This window comes from Chinchilla lanigera, unplaced genomic scaffold (assembly GCF_000276665.1).
Source record: "Chinchilla lanigera isolate Chin_1 unplaced genomic scaffold, ChiLan1.0 scaffold00094, whole genome shotgun sequence".
NCBI lineage: Eukaryota > Metazoa > Chordata > Mammalia > Rodentia > Chinchillidae > Chinchilla > Chinchilla lanigera.
Genome location: NW_004955495.1, coordinates 7,125,158 through 7,143,736, shown reverse-complemented (window position 1 = coordinate 7,143,736; position 18,579 = coordinate 7,125,158). Strand labels below are relative to the sequence as shown.

General features: G+C 57.2%; 1 protein-coding gene across 1 annotated transcript in view; it reads left to right on the top strand.

The window, feature by feature from the left end:
- Window positions 1-6: 6 nt before the first annotated feature.
- Hcn2 (hyperpolarization activated cyclic nucleotide gated potassium channel 2) overlaps window positions 7-18,579 on the top strand; it is a gene marked incomplete in the record, with an annotated part of 19,671 nt that continues 1,098 nt past the window's right edge. Inside the window, 8 exon segments of the mRNA XM_013505311.1 lie at window positions 7-211; window positions 8,340-8,763; window positions 9,658-9,819; window positions 11,182-11,400; window positions 13,272-13,418; window positions 16,504-16,744; window positions 16,827-16,991; window positions 18,278-18,579. Coding sequence (XP_013360765.1) covers window positions 66-211; window positions 8,340-8,763; window positions 9,658-9,819; window positions 11,182-11,400; window positions 13,272-13,418; window positions 16,504-16,744; window positions 16,827-16,991; window positions 18,278-18,579 — 1,806 coding nt within the window.

Genomic DNA, 18,579 nt, shown 5'->3' with positions numbered 1-18,579 from the left:
TCTCGGGGCCGGCGGAGGAGGAGGCGGGCCCGGCCGGGGAGCCGCGCGGCAGCCAGGCCAGCTTCATGCAGCGCCAGTTCGGCGCGCTCCTGCAGCCCGGCGTCAACAAGTTCTCGCTGCGGATGTTCGGCAGCCAGAAGGCTGTGGAGCGCGAGCAGGAGCGCGTGAAGTCGGCGGGGGCCTGGATCATCCATCCGTACAGCGACTTCAGGTGCCGCCTCCGGGAGGGGCGCGCGGGGCCGTCCTTGGAGCGCCCCGGAGGGCGGGGCGGCGGAACGGTCCTGCGACCTCGGGGCCCCTCAGTGACCTCAGGCGCGTGCGGGGCCCGGCGCAGAGGGAGCGGGGCGCGCAAGGCTCCGCCCTCAGGGGGGGTAGCCTGAGGTGCGCGCGGGATCCCCTGGGTGACCCCTAGCACGCCCTGACATTCCCGGCCTGGCGCTGCGGTGGGCGCGCGTCGGGGTCTGGCAGAGGGACGGAGAGGACGAATAGAGGGGAACGTGGGCGCGGGAGGCGGCGGAGCGGCAGGAAGGAAGGAAGCAAGGAAGGAAGGAAGGGCGCCCCGGAAGGACGCGCCCGGAGAGACCGGCAGGGAAGGGGTTAGGCGAGCCCTGGGCAGGCGCGTCCGGGGTCCGCAGGCCCAGGGAGCGTGCGAGGGTGGCGCTGAGCACCGCGGGGTCCCCAGGCCGCCTCTCCCGCGAGCTTCTGCATGCGTGGTATTCCCAAGTGTCAGGGGGCGTGTGTATGTTGACACCGATTAAACTGTCTAACACGCGGAAAGGGCTTCGGCAGGGCCGGCGCGGGTGTGTTTTGCACTCTCCTCCCCGAGTGTGCGTTGTGTGGCCGGCGAGTATGGACAGTTCGAGTCACTGCAGGCCGTGCGGGTGTGCACAAGAGCGCGTGACAGGAGGCTGAGGTCCCGGGGGCGTGTGGCTCCGGGAATCTGAGCAAGTCGTGTCGCTGGGGTTGTGCCTGGTGGGTCACTAGGGTGTGTGTTGGGTGCTTGTGTGCGTGCGCCCGGCATAGGCAAGTGTGTGCGAGTGCCTGTCCCTGGGTGGGGCGAGAGTTGAGGTGCGAAGGTGTAGACAGGGTGCCCGCCAACAATCGCGCCGGCGCGTGATTTCAGTACCACGGACAGCTCCGGGGCCTGGGCCCCGCAGAGTGCCCCTCTAGGTCTCTGCTGCCCAGGACCGGGGTCTCCCCGTGCTCCTGAACCCATAGAGCTGGGCAAGGAGGGCTGTGAGACTCCCCCTTTTCACTGCTTGCCAAATGGCTAAACTAAGGTTTAGAAGCACACGAGTCAAGTGCACAGACAGGAAGAAAGTCCTTTTCCAACTCCCCGGCTTTCAGAGCCTCTTGAGACACGAATGAGGCTTTGATCCGAAGCAGCCTGATTTCAGAGAGGCCAAGGATCAGGGGACCCAGGAAGGGCTCAGGGGGGCTACTCCTGGATCCTCCCAGCCCAAGAGCCAGAACTTGTCTTTCCACTACATGTGGTCCAGGCTGGGACAGGGAGAAGGATGGACTCCATCTCCCCATCCAGCTGGCCCTGCTGCAAGTGGGGGTTTAATGCCAGCTGGCCAGAGAGGGGCAGTGGGGACATGGGGAGCAGGACACCAGCTGACAAGTGTTAAACACAAGGCCTTTGTTGGGGAGGGCAGGTTGGGGGTCCAGCTGGTGGAGGCTCTGGGCTCTGCAGCTTGGGGGACAGCTGGGCAGAGAGAGAGTCCGGCAGGAGTCAGGGATCCCCCTTGGGCATGGTGGCTAAGGGACCCTGAGGGCAAACTGTAAGATGGGGGTGTGAGTGTGTGGGGAGATTCCCACATGGGCTGTACAGGGGGGGAGTGAGCCACCTTGATCAGATGCTAAAGGGATGCACTGGGCCTCACCACCCCCACATCTGGGGCCCCATGGCCTTTCGGATTTGGCATGGAGACAGACCCAGGAATGTCACCTTAGCAATCTGGGCTTAATAAGGTTAGTGATCATGTGAGGAGAGGGAGGTCTAAGCTAGGCTAGTGAAAAATAGAAGGGAACAGGGCCTTCCAGATAGAGATTGTGGAAGGTACTGGGGCATCTGGGGCTAGGCCATGGATAATTTGTATTCTTTGCACAGTAAGTATTCAACCCAGAGCATTTGCACTGAGCTACATCCCAGCCCTGTGCCCCTTTTTAATTTTTTTTTTTTTTTGTACTTTTTGAAAGAAAATCTCATTAAATCACTGAGTGGCCCAGGTTGGGTTTGAACTCGTGATCTTCCTGCCTCAGCCTCCCAGAGTGCTGAGAGTACAGGTGTGAGCCACCACACCCAGATTCTGTCAGTTCCTCAAATCTGTGTATGGAGTGGCAGACAGGGCCCCCAGGGCCCAGAGCATCTCCCTTCCTTAGCTTTGACCTGGTTCCCCAGTGGCTCTGTCCCTGTAAATTGGCCCATACCACCGCCCTGGGCAGGGACTGATAATGATTGGCCTCCTGGAACGGTGCCCTCCGTCCAGGCTGGAGCCCAGGCTGAAGGCAAATGAGGCAGGGAGGGTGTCCTGGGGAACCCCACAGCAAGTGGGAGGGAGGGCAGGAAGTAGGGGAGTCTAGCTCTAAGCCAGATTTGGTCCTTCTCTCCTGTGACTGCCTGATGCCTCTCTACCTCGATTTCTCAAATGTGGAGGTAGCAACATGGGGAAAGCGCTGGGTATCTAACATTTATGTTTCTGGTAGCATCTTCTTTGCCTATTTATGTATTTATTTATTTATTGAGGTAAGGTCTCCTTATGTAGTTTGTGCTGGCCTTGAACTCACTATGTAGTCCAGGTTGGCCTTGAACTCACGGTGGTCCTCCTGCCTCAGCCTCCTAAGTACTAGGATGACAGGGATGTGCCCGCCACCTAACCAGGCCCTGGCAGCACCTTGTGGACTCAAGCTGCTGTTCCTGTCTTCCTGTGGAGTGACAGCTCTGCCCTAGCAGAACCCACAGCCCAGCGAGTCTCACTCCATCCTTCTGCCCCTCAACCCCCATCACACAGCATGTGTGCTGAGCTCCCCCAGGGCAGAGGCGGGTCCTCACCAGTGCATCCTGATGATTGCTCCAGGAAGTGTAGACATGACCCCTGGTGCCGAAGCCCAGCCTGTGTGTGTGACACAAGCCCGCGGAGCCATGGGCAATCCCAAGGGAGCTTCCAACCTCGGGGAAACAGCAGACTTCGGCAACATGTGGCAGAGAAGGAAGGGATTTGCCCCCGCAGACGGTGTCTTTGGCCAGGGCTCTGCCCCACCCTGGAAGGTTCATTTTGAAAATAAACACAACAGAGGCTGTGGGTGTGGTGCCGCACACCTGTAATCCCGGAACTCAGGGAGGGTGAGGCAGGGGGCTCAGGAGTTTGAGGACACCCTGGGTTACATAGTGAAACCCTGTTTCCAAAAGAAGAAAGGAAATAACATAGTTCCCAACAGCGGCTTCCTCCCAAGCCCTGGAGGGCAGGGGTGACTGTCCGTGAGAGTCATGGCGAGTGAGTGCCTTCCTCTGTCCTTGGCTGGGCGCCTCTGTGGTCCCACGTGTGCCTCTCTGTCCTGCCGCTGCTCAGCTCCGTGGTCCAGACTTGCCCATTTGCCTTACACCCAGCTGGGATCTGCTGATGCTGGCTTTGAATGGGTCATGGTCCCTGGGGTCCTGGAGCCTGATAAGGACAGGAAGCCTGGTCCCCACTCCCAGATGGCCGAGGGATCGGATCAGCGGGAGTTGGGGCTGTGCTAATCCCCAGGTGATGGATCCCAGCATCCAGCCGGGGGATAAACTCCATCACTAGGGGAGGTGTGGCAGGCCAGGAGAGGCTGGGGGTGCAGCAGGTGGGCAGGAGGGAGGATGGGGTCCAGCTCTGTCTTCTGGAGAGGAAGAAGTGCCAGGGCGGGCATGGGGGTGCACTGCTATAATCCCAGTACTGGGGAGGCTGAGGCAGGGGGATCTTTGTGAGTTCGAGACCAGCCTGGGCTACAAAGTGAGCTCCAGGCCAGACTGAATTGCAAAACGAGACCCTGTCTGAAAAAGACAAAAAAAAAAAAAAAAAAAAAAAAAAAAAAAAAAAGAAAGAAAGAAAACCAAAAGACCAGCCTGAACTGCTTAGCGAGACCCTGTCTCAAAAAGACAAAAAACAAAAAATAAACAAACAAAAAGAATTGCCAGGGTCTGGGGGGAGATGTCAGGGGTTGTGGGCTGACACCACTGCCTCTCCTCAGGGCCTGGCCTAGGTCTGCGCTCCAACCCCTCAACCTCCCATGGGTCCAGAGGACACTCAGAGGCCTTTGGCAGCCACCCACAAGATCAGGCAGACTCTGAGGTTCAGTCTTGATATCCCACCACAACGCAGCTGCCTGGGACTCTGCCCCTACCCTCCACCCCGTGTAGCAAGGGCTGCTCCTGCATGCTGGATCTCTGGCTCCATCTCCTCTACCTCCCTAGGGTCCTGGCTCCTGGCCAGCCTCAGAGGAAAAACCTGAAGGACCTCACAGCCTTTGTACAATTATTCTTTTGAGACAGGGTTTCACTATGCAGTTCAGGTTCAGGTGATCCTCCTGCCTCAGCTTCCCTAGTGCTAGGATGACAGGACTTCTACAGCTGTCTTTCCCACTGCCTGGGTGCTGCTCTTGTCCCCTCACTGCACCCTGCCATCCCCAAATGCACATTTTTGTCCTCCCAGGCTACAACCCCCCCCACATACCCCTAGACGCATCGGACCCTCCTCTCCTCCCTGGAACAGATCAGGGAGTGTCTTCCCTGGCACCCAGCACATACTCAGGCCTAAGATGAAATGTCCCCCTGCCTTGGGAGCACCCAATAACCCAGCGGTCTTCACACGAGTGTCCTCTTCCTAATCCCTGACACCTGCCATGGATATAACCACATCCGGACTCAGACCTTCTAATCCCACTCGAGCCGCACCGGTAATCCCTGACCCCTGGCCTCTAATCTGCTGGGATTTGCCGGCTCTGTGACCGTGACCATTGAGGTCCTCCAGCAGGGACGCACCAGGCCCCCCTCTCCCTGGAGCCCACTCAGCTTCAGGGTCCCCTGGTGCAGAGGGGCTGAGGACACGAGCGCTGTCCATCCCACAGGCCGTTCTCTGTGCAGCCTGAAGCCCTCACCCCGGTTGGCCTCACTTCCCTGTCACTCACCCCAGGTGATGTGCTGGGTCACTGGGTCACTCTGCGGTCCTCTCTGCCTCTGGCCTGTTTCCTCTTGGTAGGGGACACATGCGACTCCCCTTGGCCCCTCCACAAGGGACCAGGCTAGCTGGCAAGGACAAGGACTGGGGCACCCCACTGGAGCAGGCAGGCCTCACCACACCTGCTGTCCTCCCTCCTCAGCGCCTCTCCTGTTCCATGGCCTCTGTTCTGACCTCCCACAACTTGGCCACACCGTGTGACCCTAGGCCACAGGAAGGAGCGGGAGGGTCCCGGAGACTGGGTGGGAGACGGGGCAGGCTTAGGTCTCAGTGGGGAAGGGTTGAACCTGCTCGCCCTGCCCGAAAGAGAAAGGTCAAGGGTGTCTGTGAAGTGTCCCATGTAAAAGGTGCCCTCACTTATGCGTTCAGACTGTTTCTAGGCCCCCTTGATGGTTTCTAGTTCCCCCGGTAATTTCTGGAGCACTACCATGGTTTCTATGACCCCTTGCTGGATTCTAGCCCCTCCGTTGGTGGTTCGTACTCCCGCCCATGGTTTCTAGGCTCCCCTATGGTTGGTTTCTGAACCCCTCCTATGGCTTCTATGCCCCCTTGCTGGTTTCTAACCCCTTCCCGTGGTTTCCAAGACCCCTGGTGGTTTCCAGGCCCCTTGGCCTCTCTGTTACTCTTTCTTGCTTGTTTCAAGGGAGTAGTTTGATTTTTGAACTTGAAGTTTAGGGGTTCTTTTCCCACCTGGGTAGGATCACAGGGCTGTCCCACAGGCTGGCCACCTCCCTGTCACAGCCTGAGCCCTGAGCTCTTTGACGGGACACTCACCATGTGAAGGCCAAGGGCAGACGAGGAGACTGGGGGGCGCGGTGTCTTCCAAAGTCCCCGTGCAGTGAGCAGCGCCAGCCTGGCTCTGGCCCGTGCCGGCGCTGGGACTTTGGGTCGCATCCAGCCCTTGGCTCTCTAAGACCCAGCTGCCGTGAACATCTTGGTACAAATCACTTTTTAATTTTTTTTTTCTCTGCTTTTGGACGATTTCCTTGAGCTCAATTCCCCGAAGTGGACGCCTGGCCGCCCCGCAGGCGGGGTGTTAATAGTTGTGTCCTCCAGGAGCGGCTGGAGCAAGGAGCCAATTTACGGGCGCTCGGCACTCTCGAAATGCGGCTCACAGGCGGCGAACCAGTGCCACCTGTGCTTTCGGGTCACCCAAGCTGGTCTGGGGGCCTCCGTCTCTCTGGCTCATCCCCACAGAGGTGACTGGGTCAGCCCCCCACAACCTGCTTGGATGGGGACAACACCTCAAGAGAGCGGTGGGGGGCTGACGCTCCAGGGGAGGAATCCCCAAACTTTAAGAGCAAAATCCAGCCGGGCGTGATGGCACATGCTTGTAGTCCCAGCACTCGGGAGGCTGAGGCAGGAGGATCGTTGTGAGTTCAAGACCAGCCTGTGCTACAAAGTGAGCTCAGGGACAGCCTGAACTGTATAGTGAGACCCTGTCTCAAAAAAAAAAGACCAAAATCCAGTGACTCTGCTGAAATTTTTCTTGCAGTACTGGGGATGGAACCCAGCGCCTTCCCACTATGCTCCATTTTTCTTTTTTATCTTGGGACAAAGAGTTTTGCTAAATTGCCCAGCCTGGGCTACAATTTGACATCCTCCTTCCTCGGCCTCCCAGAGACCAGCCTCCCTGCTTAAAATTGGAGCCTCTTCTTGGCCTGGGTCTGCACAGGGCGGACAGGTTCAGACCTCCAGTCTGGGGCCCTGCTCATGCAGGAGAACCCCCCTAGGTTTCACAGGGTTTTTTGTTTATATATATAAGTAAAATTAGCCATTTAGCCATTTCAAAGTATATAGTCCACTGGTATTAAGAATACAGCTATACTGTGGTTCAGTCATCACCACCATCCACCTCCAGAGCATCCCATAACCCCAAAAGGAAGCCCCACCAGAGGAAGCAGTCACCCTCCCCCGCTACACCCCCCTGGCATCCACAAGTCCACTTTCTGTCTCTGGATTTGCCTGTCCTAGGCATTTCCTGTCCACAAAGCCCCATACTGTGCATCTTTCAATGTCTGGCCTTTCTCACAGAGCACAGCATCCTTAAGGCCCATCCACACTGGCAAGTGTCACAGGCTGACTCCTTTTCCTGGCTAAGTAATATTCCAATGTGGAGTCAGATCTCACTGTACATGTCCACCCATCCATCCCTTGCTGGACATTCAGACCGTTTCCACTTTCAGGTTCTGTGAACTGTGCTGCTGCGGACAGGGTACACAGGATTCTACGGGCATCTCTGCTGTCGGGCCCTTCGGTGAATACACAGTGGAAATGCTGGGTCAGGCGCTAATCACGTGTTTAACTTTCCAAGCAACTACCAAAGAGTTCTCCCTTGGGGAGGTTTGAATTTGCATTTTCTCAGTAGCTAGGGCCAGGCATCCATCTGTGGCCTTTGTCCCCACAGAGAGAAGCTTCACTCACAGCACATGCCCAGCCCATCAAGAGATGGGTGGCCAGGTCTGCCCCTGCCAGCCTTCCTGGGGGAACTGCGGACTGACCCTGGGGACATGCATTTGGGAAAGAAAGCAACTGGTCATCCTTCTGCATGTGTTGTTATTATATTAAACGGCCAAGTTGTGGCTCATCTCCGCCCGCCCTCACGGCCTGTGCATTCTGGTGCTGACCCTGCTGAGCCACCGCCTCCCTCTGCCTTTCCCTCTGCCCAATACCCTGCCTGCCCCCAGCGCTCTGTCTGCTTGTCTCTACTTTTTTCCCTAGCCCTAATATATTTTTGGGTTTTCTGTTTGTTTTTTGTTTGTTTGTTTGTTTGTTTTCTAGTACTGGAATTGAATCCACAGCCTTTGCACTGAGCTACATCTGCATCCCTGTTTATTTTTTATTTTGAATCAGGGTCTCCTTAAGTTGGTCAGGCTAGGCTTGCACTTGAAAGCCTCCTGCCTCAGCCTCCCAGAGTGTTGGGATGGCAGGTGTGCCCACCATACCCAGCTTACTGCTCCTGTTTTTTGAATTCTAGCCTTGTGCCAAGCACACTGACCCTGTCGGGTTCATTGTGAGCAACTGTCTGGGCTCTCTGAGGTCCCCTGTCGGTGGCCCAGAGAGAGGGACCCGGGCTGTTCGGGATGGGGGCTTCCTGCTGGGAGGAGGTGTGAGCAGCCCCGCCCCCCGCAGGTTCTACTGGGACTTCACCATGCTGCTGTTCATGGTGGGAAACCTCATCATCATCCCCGTGGGCATCACCTTCTTCAAGGACGAGACCACAGCGCCTTGGATCGTGTTCAACGTAGTCTCAGACACCTTTTTCCTCATGGACCTGGTGCTCAACTTCCGCACGGGCATTGTGATCGAGGACAACACGGAGATCATCTTGGACCCCGAGAAGATCAAGAAGAAATATTTGCGCACCTGGTTTGTGGTGGACTTCGTGTCCTCCATTCCGGTGGACTATATCTTCCTCATTGTGGAGAAAGGCATCGACTCCGAGGTCTACAAGACGGCGCGCGCCCTGCGCATCGTGCGCTTCACCAAGATCCTCAGCCTGCTGAGGCTGCTGCGCCTGTCTCGGCTCATCCGCTACATCCACCAGTGGGAGGAGGTGAGGGCGGGGCCTCAGCGTGTGGGCGGAGTCACGGCTGTGGGCGGGGAGTTAGGATGGGGTGGAGCCAAGGATGGGCCCGCTAGGTGTGCTGTGGTCAGTGATTGGCGTGGCATGGGGGTGGGGCCTCAGATGTAAGGCGGGGCCGTGAGGGGATGTGCGTGCCGACAAGGCCGGGCAGTGGGGGAGGGGGGACATGGGGTGGAGCCTCGTGTGGGCGGGACTGAGGGCACGGGGGTGGAGGCTCAGGTGTGGGGCGGGCCCCTGGCCGTGGGGCGGGGCCGTTGAGGGCTGCTGGGCCATGGGGACACCAGGTCAGCAAGGCAGGGCTACGATGGGCAGCACCGAGTAGGGCTACATATTCCTTACACGGGACCACAGGGAGAAGATGGGCCAGGGTCGTGTGGAGGGGGGACTCTGAGGTAGGGGGAGCTGGGGCTGAGTTCTCCAGAGGCTGACTGGGCGGGCTGGGGGCTCGGGATCCAGGGGAGTGGCCTGGACGGAACCCAGGAAGAGCGGGGAGCCCTAGGGGCAGAACCTGGGCCTGGGGCGAGGCCACGTGGGGCTTCTCTTCATTCCTCTAAGAGGAAGGATCCGCATGTGGATGCCAGGGGGAAACAGGCTCAGAGACACACAGCCAGCTCCAACCTCCCAAGTCCAGACTTCCTGCCTCAACCCCTGCGGCTCCGGCCCCCGGGGAAACGCTGGGTGAGGAGACAGTGGAATAGGGCCGGGGTCCTGCGGAGAGACCTGGGGGCCCCAGGACAGGGTTGGCCGCAGTGGGGCGCTGCAGCTGGCTGTGGGCACTCAGAGCCTTGGAAGGGTGCAGAGCCATGGGGTGCAGCGGTGCCCGGGGGTCTGCTGCCCTCACAAGGGTCTGCACCCGCCCCCCAGATCTTCCACATGACCTATGACCTGGCGAGCGCAGTCATGCGCATCTGCAACCTCATCAGCATGATGCTGCTGCTCTGCCACTGGGACGGCTGCCTGCAGTTCCTGGTGCCCATGCTGCAGGACTTCCCCAGCAACTGCTGGGTCTCCATCAACAACATGGTGGTGAGCCCCCCGGCACCCAGCGCCTCCTGTGCCTGCGAGGTCCCAGGCGCTCCTCAGAGCCCTTCCGGCTGCCGATGACTGCTGAGCCCCACATCACCCCGGCATCCGCAAGCAGCTCAGCTCCAGTCATCCTGGGGCCACTGTGGGGATCTTTGTCACCCCAAGATCTGCTCAGGATTGTTTTCCAATTTGTTCTCTCCTTTTTGTCTCTACCAAAAAGGAACCCAGGGCCTTCACAGTGAACTACATTCCCAGCCCATTTTTCGTTTTGTTTTGTTTTGTTTTGTTTCTTGAGACAGGGTCTCGCTATGCAATTCAGGCTGAACTTGAACTCACTATGTAGCTGAGGCTGGCCTTGAACTCACAGTGATCCTCCTGCCTCAGCCTCCCAAGTGCTGGGATGACAGGTGTGCCTCACCACGCCTGGCTTGTACAAAGTTATTTAAAAGAAAAATGTCCATCGCAGCTCTCCATTGGGTGAGCGGGCTCATGGGCCATAGGAAGTAACAGGACAGTGCTGTTTGCTGGTGTGATTATGACTGTTAGAAAGAGTACCCAGGGCTGGGGATATTAGGTCAGTAGTGCAGGCTCGAAGTCCTGAGTTTGATTCCCACTACCAAAAAAAAAAAAAGAAAGCACTTGGAGCCAGGTATGGTACTGCACACCTATCACCCCAGCACTCTGCAGGCTGAGGCAGGAAGATCACTGAGAGGCCAACCTGAGCTACACGGTGAATTCAAGGCCAGCCTGAACTGCATACTGAGGCCCCGTCTGAAAAGACGAAGAGAACCGGCAGGTGCTGAAGCTGGGTGACACTCCAGCGAGCCCTTCTCCTGCCCTGGAGCCAGAGGCACATGTGGGGCCTGGCGTGTGGCTGGGACGCAGCGCAGGCCAGCGTGGATGGTGTCAGCAGCCCCTCCCTGGCGCCTGGCACAGCTGCCCGGGCTGAGGGGCCCATTGTCTGGCAGCCGCCTGCACAAGCAGTTCGGTTTCCTGGATGTGCCCCGCCCCCCTCCCAGTTGGGTCAGCCAAGGCCAGCCAGGCGCAGGACCTCTGCCTTCCCCACCCCTCGAGTCCGACTCCAGCACCCCCAACTTGCCTGTCCCTAGCACCCCTGGACCTTGCACGGCCTCCTGGTCTTGCAGCTGCTCTGGGCAGATTCGGTTTCCCCAGGAGTGAAGTAGGAAGTGGCCTCAGGCCCAGCCCAACACCGTCTCACAGGGACAGTGGGCACGCGTCTTCCGCTTGGGGCTGCTCCTCTAGGTTACCTCTGGCCACGGGGTGCTCCCCACCTGCCTAAGGCGAGAGGGAGGTGGGGGCTGTCCGGGGCAGCGTTACCCCAACCGCGCCCCCTGCTTGCAGAACCACTCGTGGAGCGAGCTCTACTCCTTCGCGCTCTTCAAGGCCATGAGCCACATGCTGTGCATCGGCTACGGGCGGCAGGCGCCCGAGAGCATGACGGACATCTGGCTCACCATGCTCAGCATGATCGTGGGCGCCACCTGCTACGCCATGTTCATCGGCCACGCCACCGCCCTCATCCAGTCGCTGGACTCCTCCAGGCGCCAGTATCAGGAGAAGGTGGGGGCAGCTCTGTCCCAGGGAGTCTGAGGCGGGAGGCAGCCCCGCCGTCTCCGCGTTGGTCAGGCGCCCAGCAGAGGCGGAGGGGGAACGGCGGGGCCTGATGGGCTGGGCGGTGGGTGAGGCGCGGGGCTCCTGGGCTGCGGTTAGAGGGTGTCAGAGGTAAGGGTCTCAGAGGCGTAGGTCCCTGCCCCAGGTGCTGAGGCTGGGAGTCGGGGGTACAGCAGCGGAGGACAGGCCAGGCCTCAGGAACCGCAAAGCAGTCGGGGCTCCTGCCTGGCCTGTGCCCCAGGAGAACGCCTGCAAGGCTGGCTCTAGGTGCTGTGCAGAGCCATTCTTCCCCACGTAGCTCAGTTTCACTTCAAGGCCAAGAGCCCCCCTGACCCCGCCTAGTGCCACCCTCTCTGTCCCACCCCATGGGCCAGCCCTGGCTGACGGCCACCACGTCCCCAGCAGTGCCAGCCGGGGAGGCCGGGCGAGCTGGGCCCTGTGCCAGGCGCCCCGCTGTCCGGAAGCTGCGGGCCTCGCACCCAAACATGAGCTGGTGCCGCCACCCGCCCGCCGTCACGGGTTCTGCTGAGCTCAGGGCAGCTGCAGCCGGGCGGGGCTAGCCGGAAGTGGGGCTGGGGCACCGGGGTTGCTGTCCTGGGGACAGCAGGGCCTGGCACCCAGACTCGCCCTGTTTGGAAGGTTTGGGGAGGGAGCCACACAGGATTTAGCACGCTTAGTTCGATGTGATTTTTGTTATTGTGCTTACAGTTCTGGGGATCGAACCCAGGGCCTCACAACGACTCCGTCCCCAGCCCTTTGTATCTTTCATTTTGAGACAGAGTCTCATTAAGTCATTAAGTTACCCAGGCTGGGTTCAAACTTTGGGTCCTCCTGCCTCAGCCTTCCAAAGTGTTGGGATGACAGGTGAAATTTAAATTTGATCTAAAAACATAAATGCATTTCCTTAGTACAAATATATCCCCAAAATGGCATGCGATATAGTCATACTATGCATTTGTGCTGTGTTAGCCGATATTCAACTTTGCCTGAATTTCATCTGGCAGCTGGAGTTCATTTAATATTGTTTGAGAATTATTATTTAGAGTCTTCTGTATATAGGCACACCTGTAATTCCAGTACTCTGGAAGGCTGAGACAGGAAGACTGTAAATCTCAGCCCAGCCTTGGCAATTTATTGATATAGAAAGACCCTGTCTCAAAAAAGAAAGAGAGCCAGGTGTGGTGGTGCATGGGTGTAATCTCAGCACTCAGGAGGCTAAGGCAGAAGGATCGCTGCAACTTTGAGGCGCCTGGGCTACAAAGTGAGTTCAAGACTAGCCTGAACTACATAGTGAGACCCTGTCTCAAAAAGACAATAAATAAATAAATAAATAAATAAAGGGGATGTGGCTCAGCTGCAAAGATCCTGGGTTCCTTCCCCAAGATCCCTCCCAAAGAATTTTTTTAGCCAGGTGTGGTGGCACACACTTTAACCCCAGCACTTGGGAGGGTGAGGTCGGACTGCTGTGAGTTTGAAGCCAGTCTGTGCTTTGTTTGTTTTTGAGACAGGGTTTCTCTATGTAATTCAGGCTGCCCTTAAACTCACTATGTAGCCCAGGCTGGCGATCCTCCTGCCTCAGCCTTCTGAGTGCTGCGATTACAGGCATGTGTCACCACTCCTGGCAAAATAATTACTATTTAGAAAATTATTTGATATTGTTCGTTCAGAATAGTAAGAAATCATTAAACTGACCAGTTAATATCTAAGCTCAGTGCTGGCTGAAACACGAGAAGACCTACTTGGTCTTGGTGTTGTGGTGGGTCTGGCAACCCCCTCGAGGGTGGCCTTGACCCTGTCCCCTCCCTCCTTCCCCGCCGCAGTACAAGCAAGTGGAGCAGTACATGTCCTTCCACAAGCTGCCTGCCGACTTCCGCCAGAAGATCCACGACTACTATGAGCACCGCTACCAGGGCAAGATGTTCGATGAGGACAGCATCTTGGGCGAGCTGAACGGGCCGCTGCGGGAGGTGAGGGGCGCGGCGGGAAGGATGGGGCCCCTCCCCGCGGTGCACAGCCCCAGGACGCCCTGCGCCGCCTGCTCACACTCAGCAGGGGTCACCACGTCCACCGAGGGCCTCTGAGGGAGGATGGGGAAGGCGGGTGAGGACCAGGAGGAGACAGCAAGTCCCAGGGAGAGGGCACATCCAGGGCAGGGACCTCCTGGGAGCGCGCTGTGCCATGCTGTGGTTACTGAGGTCAGAAAGTTTCCCCTCTGTGAGATTTTTGTTATTAATCCCATTCACTCCTCATGTTTACAGCGAGACTCACAGACCACAAAATGCATTAAATCCACCGCTTTTAGCTGGGTGCGGTGGCACATGCGTGTGATCCTGCTGGGAGGCTGAAGCAGGAGGGTCACAAGGTCCAGCCCACGGTGGACAACTTGGTGAATTTGCAGGACTCTGTTTGAAAATATAAAATTATCAAGGCTGAGAATGGAGCTCAGCGTGAAGGCCCTGGGTTTCGTTCTGACTCTGCCTGCCCACCCCAGCGGGGACACCTGGGTCCTAAGGAACAGTGCTGCTGGCCTGGAGTAGCTCCCGTGGGCCAGGCTGTGTGGCTTACGTGATCAGGCTCCCGCCCATTTGCATTTTGCTTTCTGTAAACTTTTTCTCTACAGAGTTTTTGGTCTTTTTTTTTTCTTTCTGTACTGGTGATGGAACCCAGGGCGTTTGCACTGAGCTATATCCTCAGCCCTTTTTATTATTTTATTTTCCATCAGAGTCTCACTAAATTGCTAAGTTGCAAAGGCTGGGGTTGCACTTGTGATCTTCCTGCTTCAGCCTCCCAGAGTGCTAGGATGACAGGTATGTGCCATCACACCCGGTTCTGCCTTCTTTTTCTGGTTTTAGAAAGTCTTTATATATGGAGGACATTGGCCCTTTGTGACACAGATTCTATTTTGATGGCTGTGTTTGAACTTTGCTTATATAGTTGTTTTTTTTTTTTCTTAGTATTAGGGATTGAACTGAGCTACATCAAAAGCCCTTTTTATTTTATTTGGATACAGTGTCTTGCTAAGGTTCCCAGTCTGCTCTCCAACTTGTGGTCCTCCTGCCTCACCCCGCACCACCCAAAACTGCTGGGGTGAAAGGCCTGTGCCACCTTAGGCTCAGATTTTTTTAACACTATGTCCAACAGGAGGTCCACACAGTAGATGCTGGATAAATGCCTGATGCATGCAAGAGGCATAATTTATTTGCTTGCTGCATAGAGTAGATGCTTAATACCTGCTTTTTGTATAGTCCAGGCACAACACAAACTTGCTGTATATACTAGGTTCCTATTCCTGTTTGCTGTATTCAGCAAATACACAGTATGTGCCTGTTTCAGCCACCCAGCTCACAGAGAAACTCACTGTTTTCTTCTAGTACTTTCTATATTGACCCTTAGATTGCTGGCCTCTGGGTTTTCCTGGTTGATGGTGTAAGACAGGGTTCAAGTCAGTCCTGCTGTTGGTGACTCACATGAGCACCTTTTTACCTTCTGCCAAAGTCCAATCTGTGGGGGCTGTTTCTGGACTTCTTTTGTTTCCAGTACTGGGGACTGAACCCAGGGCCTTTGTGCTGAGCTCCACCCCCAGCCCCTTTTTATTTTTTGAGACAGGGTCTGGCTAAATCTCTAAGTTGCCCAGGCTGCAGTCGAACTTGAGATCTTCCTGCCTCGGCCCCCCAGAGTGCTGGGATGACAGGTGTGCGCCATCTCACCCATCTTGGACTTTCTTTCTTGGCGCTGGTGATGGACCCAGAGCTTCATGCCTGCTAGGCCAGCGCTCACCACTGAGTCACAGGACAGCCCTGTTTCTGACCCCCCAGGGCGCCAATCCAGTAGTAAGTCACAGGTCCCGCCTCCCTGTGCTCATGTCTCATCTGATTCCTGCTGGGTTTTGCTAACTTGTTCTTCTAAATGACCTTGACTAGCTTCAGTTTTAAAAATAAACAAAGCTTGTCTTTTTTTTTTTTTCTCCTCAGTACCACAGATGGAACCCAGGGCTTTACACTGAGCTACATCCCCAGCCCTTTTTATTTTTTCCTTTGAGACAGGGTCTCCCTAAGTTATTAAGTTAGCTAAGCTGGGCTCCACTTGGGATCCCCCTGCCTCAGTCTCCCAGAGTGCTGGGACTTTGAGCGTTCACCTTGCAGCTCTAGCTGCTCTGGTTAAAGCTGTGCCATCTCTTGGGGCTCTCTATGTTTGTGTGCACACCTCTGCTCATCTGTGAGCTTTCTCCAGAGTGCTTTTGTTTGTGTAGACAAAGCTGTTTCTTTTCTTTTTTGTCTTTTTGAGACAGCGTCTCGCTGTGCAGTTCAGGCTGGCCTTGAGCTCACTTTGTAGCCCAGGCTGGTCTCAAACTTGCAAGGATCCTCCTGCCTCAGCCTCCCAATGCTGGAACTACAGGCGTGTGCCACCATGCCCAGCTATTTTCCTGTTAATGTAAGATTTTCTTTTTGCTGAAACAAGTCTTATAGAAAAGGCTCATGTTACAAGGGCACAGCCGGACCTATGGTAAATATCCTGGTAACCCCACCCACATGAAAGACAGGGCATGCACACCCCTACTGGTTACCTTGCCTGGGGCAACTATCACCCTGACTTCTGCTGCAAGGTCCTGTATTTTGGTTAGTTTTTTTTTTCCAGTTTTTTGAGACATTGTCTTGTTATGTAGTTGAGGCTGGCCTTAAACTTGCAGCGACCCTCCTGCCTCAGCCTCCCAAGTCCTGGGATGACAGGCGTGTGCAACCACACCTGGCCACTTCCTTGATTCTTCTGGCCCTTCCAGGTTGTGTTATTTGCCAACCGCTTACCTTCTTCCTTTTCAGTTCTCCCTAGCCGGCGTTTCTCGTCCAGTTGCTCCAGCCAGTGCCCCCATATGGGGCTAGAGTAGGGGCCCCACGCTGCTGTCCTCGTGCCTATCCTTGCTGGCAGAACCTCTGGCCTTTGCCTGTAAAGCGAGATGCTGCCTGCTAGGCCACAGTGCCGGCCCAGGGTCTGAGACACCCACCAGTCCCCACCAAGGCAGGGTGACACAGAGCCGCCTCCCGCCCTGCCCCGCAGGAGATCGTCAACTTCAACTGCCGCAAGCTGGTGGCCTCCATGCCGCTCTTCGCCAACGCCGATCCCAACTTCGTCACGGCCATGCTGACCAAGCTCAAGTTCGAGGTCTTCCAGCCCGGCGACTACATCATCCGCGAGGGCACCATCGGCAAGAAGATGTACTTCATCCAGCACGGCGTGGTCAGCGTGCTCACCAAGGGCAACAAGGAGATGAAGCTGTCTGACGGCTCCTACTTTGGGGGTGAGTGCTGGGGCCACTGCGGGCTGTGGGGATGGGCCAGGCGGGACTGGGCCACATCTGAGCCACTTCCGCCTGTCCGCAGAGATCTGCCTGCTCACTCGGGGCCGGCGCACAGCCAGCGTGCGCGCCGACACCTACTGCCGCCTCTACTCGCTCAGTGTAGACAACTTCAATGAGGTGCTGGAGGAGTACCCCATGATGCGGCGCGCCTTTGAGACGGTGGCCATCGACCGCCTGGACCGCATCGGTGAGCTGGCCAGGCGGGAGCGGGAGCTGGGGTGCACGGCCTGGCCTAGCACCCCCTCCCTTTTGCACGGAAGAGAAGCCGGGCTGCCCCAGGCTGTGCGCCATTTACGCTCGTTTGGCAAATGTTTGCTGAGCACTTGCAGCGAGGGCAGGGCGAGGGGGTGCGCCAGGAGGTCGCGTCATACAGGTCAGGCGCGCCCTCAGGTGGCCAAGTGTGGTGGTGCACCCCTGTAACCCCAGTACTGGGAACACTGAGGGAGGAGTGAGTTCAAGGCCAGCTTGGACTGCAAAGACAGACCCGTCTCAAAACAACAAACAATTAGGGGTGGGCTGCTGGGGAAGCTGAAACATTGAGTGGGATTGCTAGGGAGCCACAGAGGGCTCCAGACGGGACGTGGCGGGAGAAGCTGTTCAGATTCCCATTCCGAGGCGCCAACATCTTAGGAGGAAGACAGCGGTCCACCTGGTGGGTGCGTGTGGCCCGAGGGGCAGGGAAGGTAGAGCTCCCACAAAGCAAAGATCCCCGTGGCTGGAGAAGGACCAGGGTGGGGAGGGCTCCGAGGGCCTCCCAGTACACAGCGAGTGCTCAGCACACGCTTGCGGAGGGCAGGCACTCAGCGGTCTGCTCTCTACAGATGCTCAGCACGCATGTGAGCGGTGGGTGCGGGGCTGAGCCTCCTGTATGCAGTAGGCGCCCGGCTGTGGGCAGTGCTGCACACAGTAGGCGCTCAGCACGCAATCACTGCACGCAGCGGGCGCATGCGCACAGCAGGGTCTCCAGGCGCTTGCTGTATGCAGAAGGCGTTCCGCGTTCGCTGCTGTACGGAGTAGGCCTGGGTACTTACTTTCCGTATAAAGCGGGTGTTCCTTGTGCTTGCTACACACAGCAAAGCTCTGCCTGGAGCAAGCAGGCACTGATACTTGCTCCACACACAACTGTTGTATACAGTTGGTGCTCAACGCCTCCCGTTCCACGCAGCCGGTCTTCAGCCGGAACCTCCTGGGTGCTTATATACTTCCCTACACGCAGGCGCTGCATGTGAGCTTACTGTGTTGGACATTCTGTGTGTGCTTGTTGCATTCACCCGGTGCTCAACAGCTGCTTGTTCCGCACTGTAGCCACCACACAAATGCAAAATGCAAATGCAACCTGCATGTACTGTGCCTGTATGCAGCCGGCGCCCTGTGTGTGATCGCTGTACACAGCCCGCGCTCAGTGCACCAAGGGCTCACGCATGCGTGGTGCCACAGCAGGCGCCGTGCTCACCCCGCCCCTCCCACTCACAGGCAAGAAAAACTCCATCCTGCTGCACAAGGTGCAGCATGACCTGAGCTCGGGCGTGTTCAACAACCAGGAGAACGCGATCATCCAGGAGATCGTCAAGTACGACCGCGAGATGGTGCAGCAGGCCGAGCTGGGCCAGCGCGTGGGCCTCTTCCCACCACCACCACCGCCACAGGTCACCTCGGCCATTGCCACGCTGCAGCAGGCGGTGGCCATGAGCTTCTGCCCGCAGGTGGCGCGGCCGCTCGTAGGGCCGCTGGCGCTGGGCTCGCCGCGCCTCGTGCGCCGCGCACCCCCGGGGCCG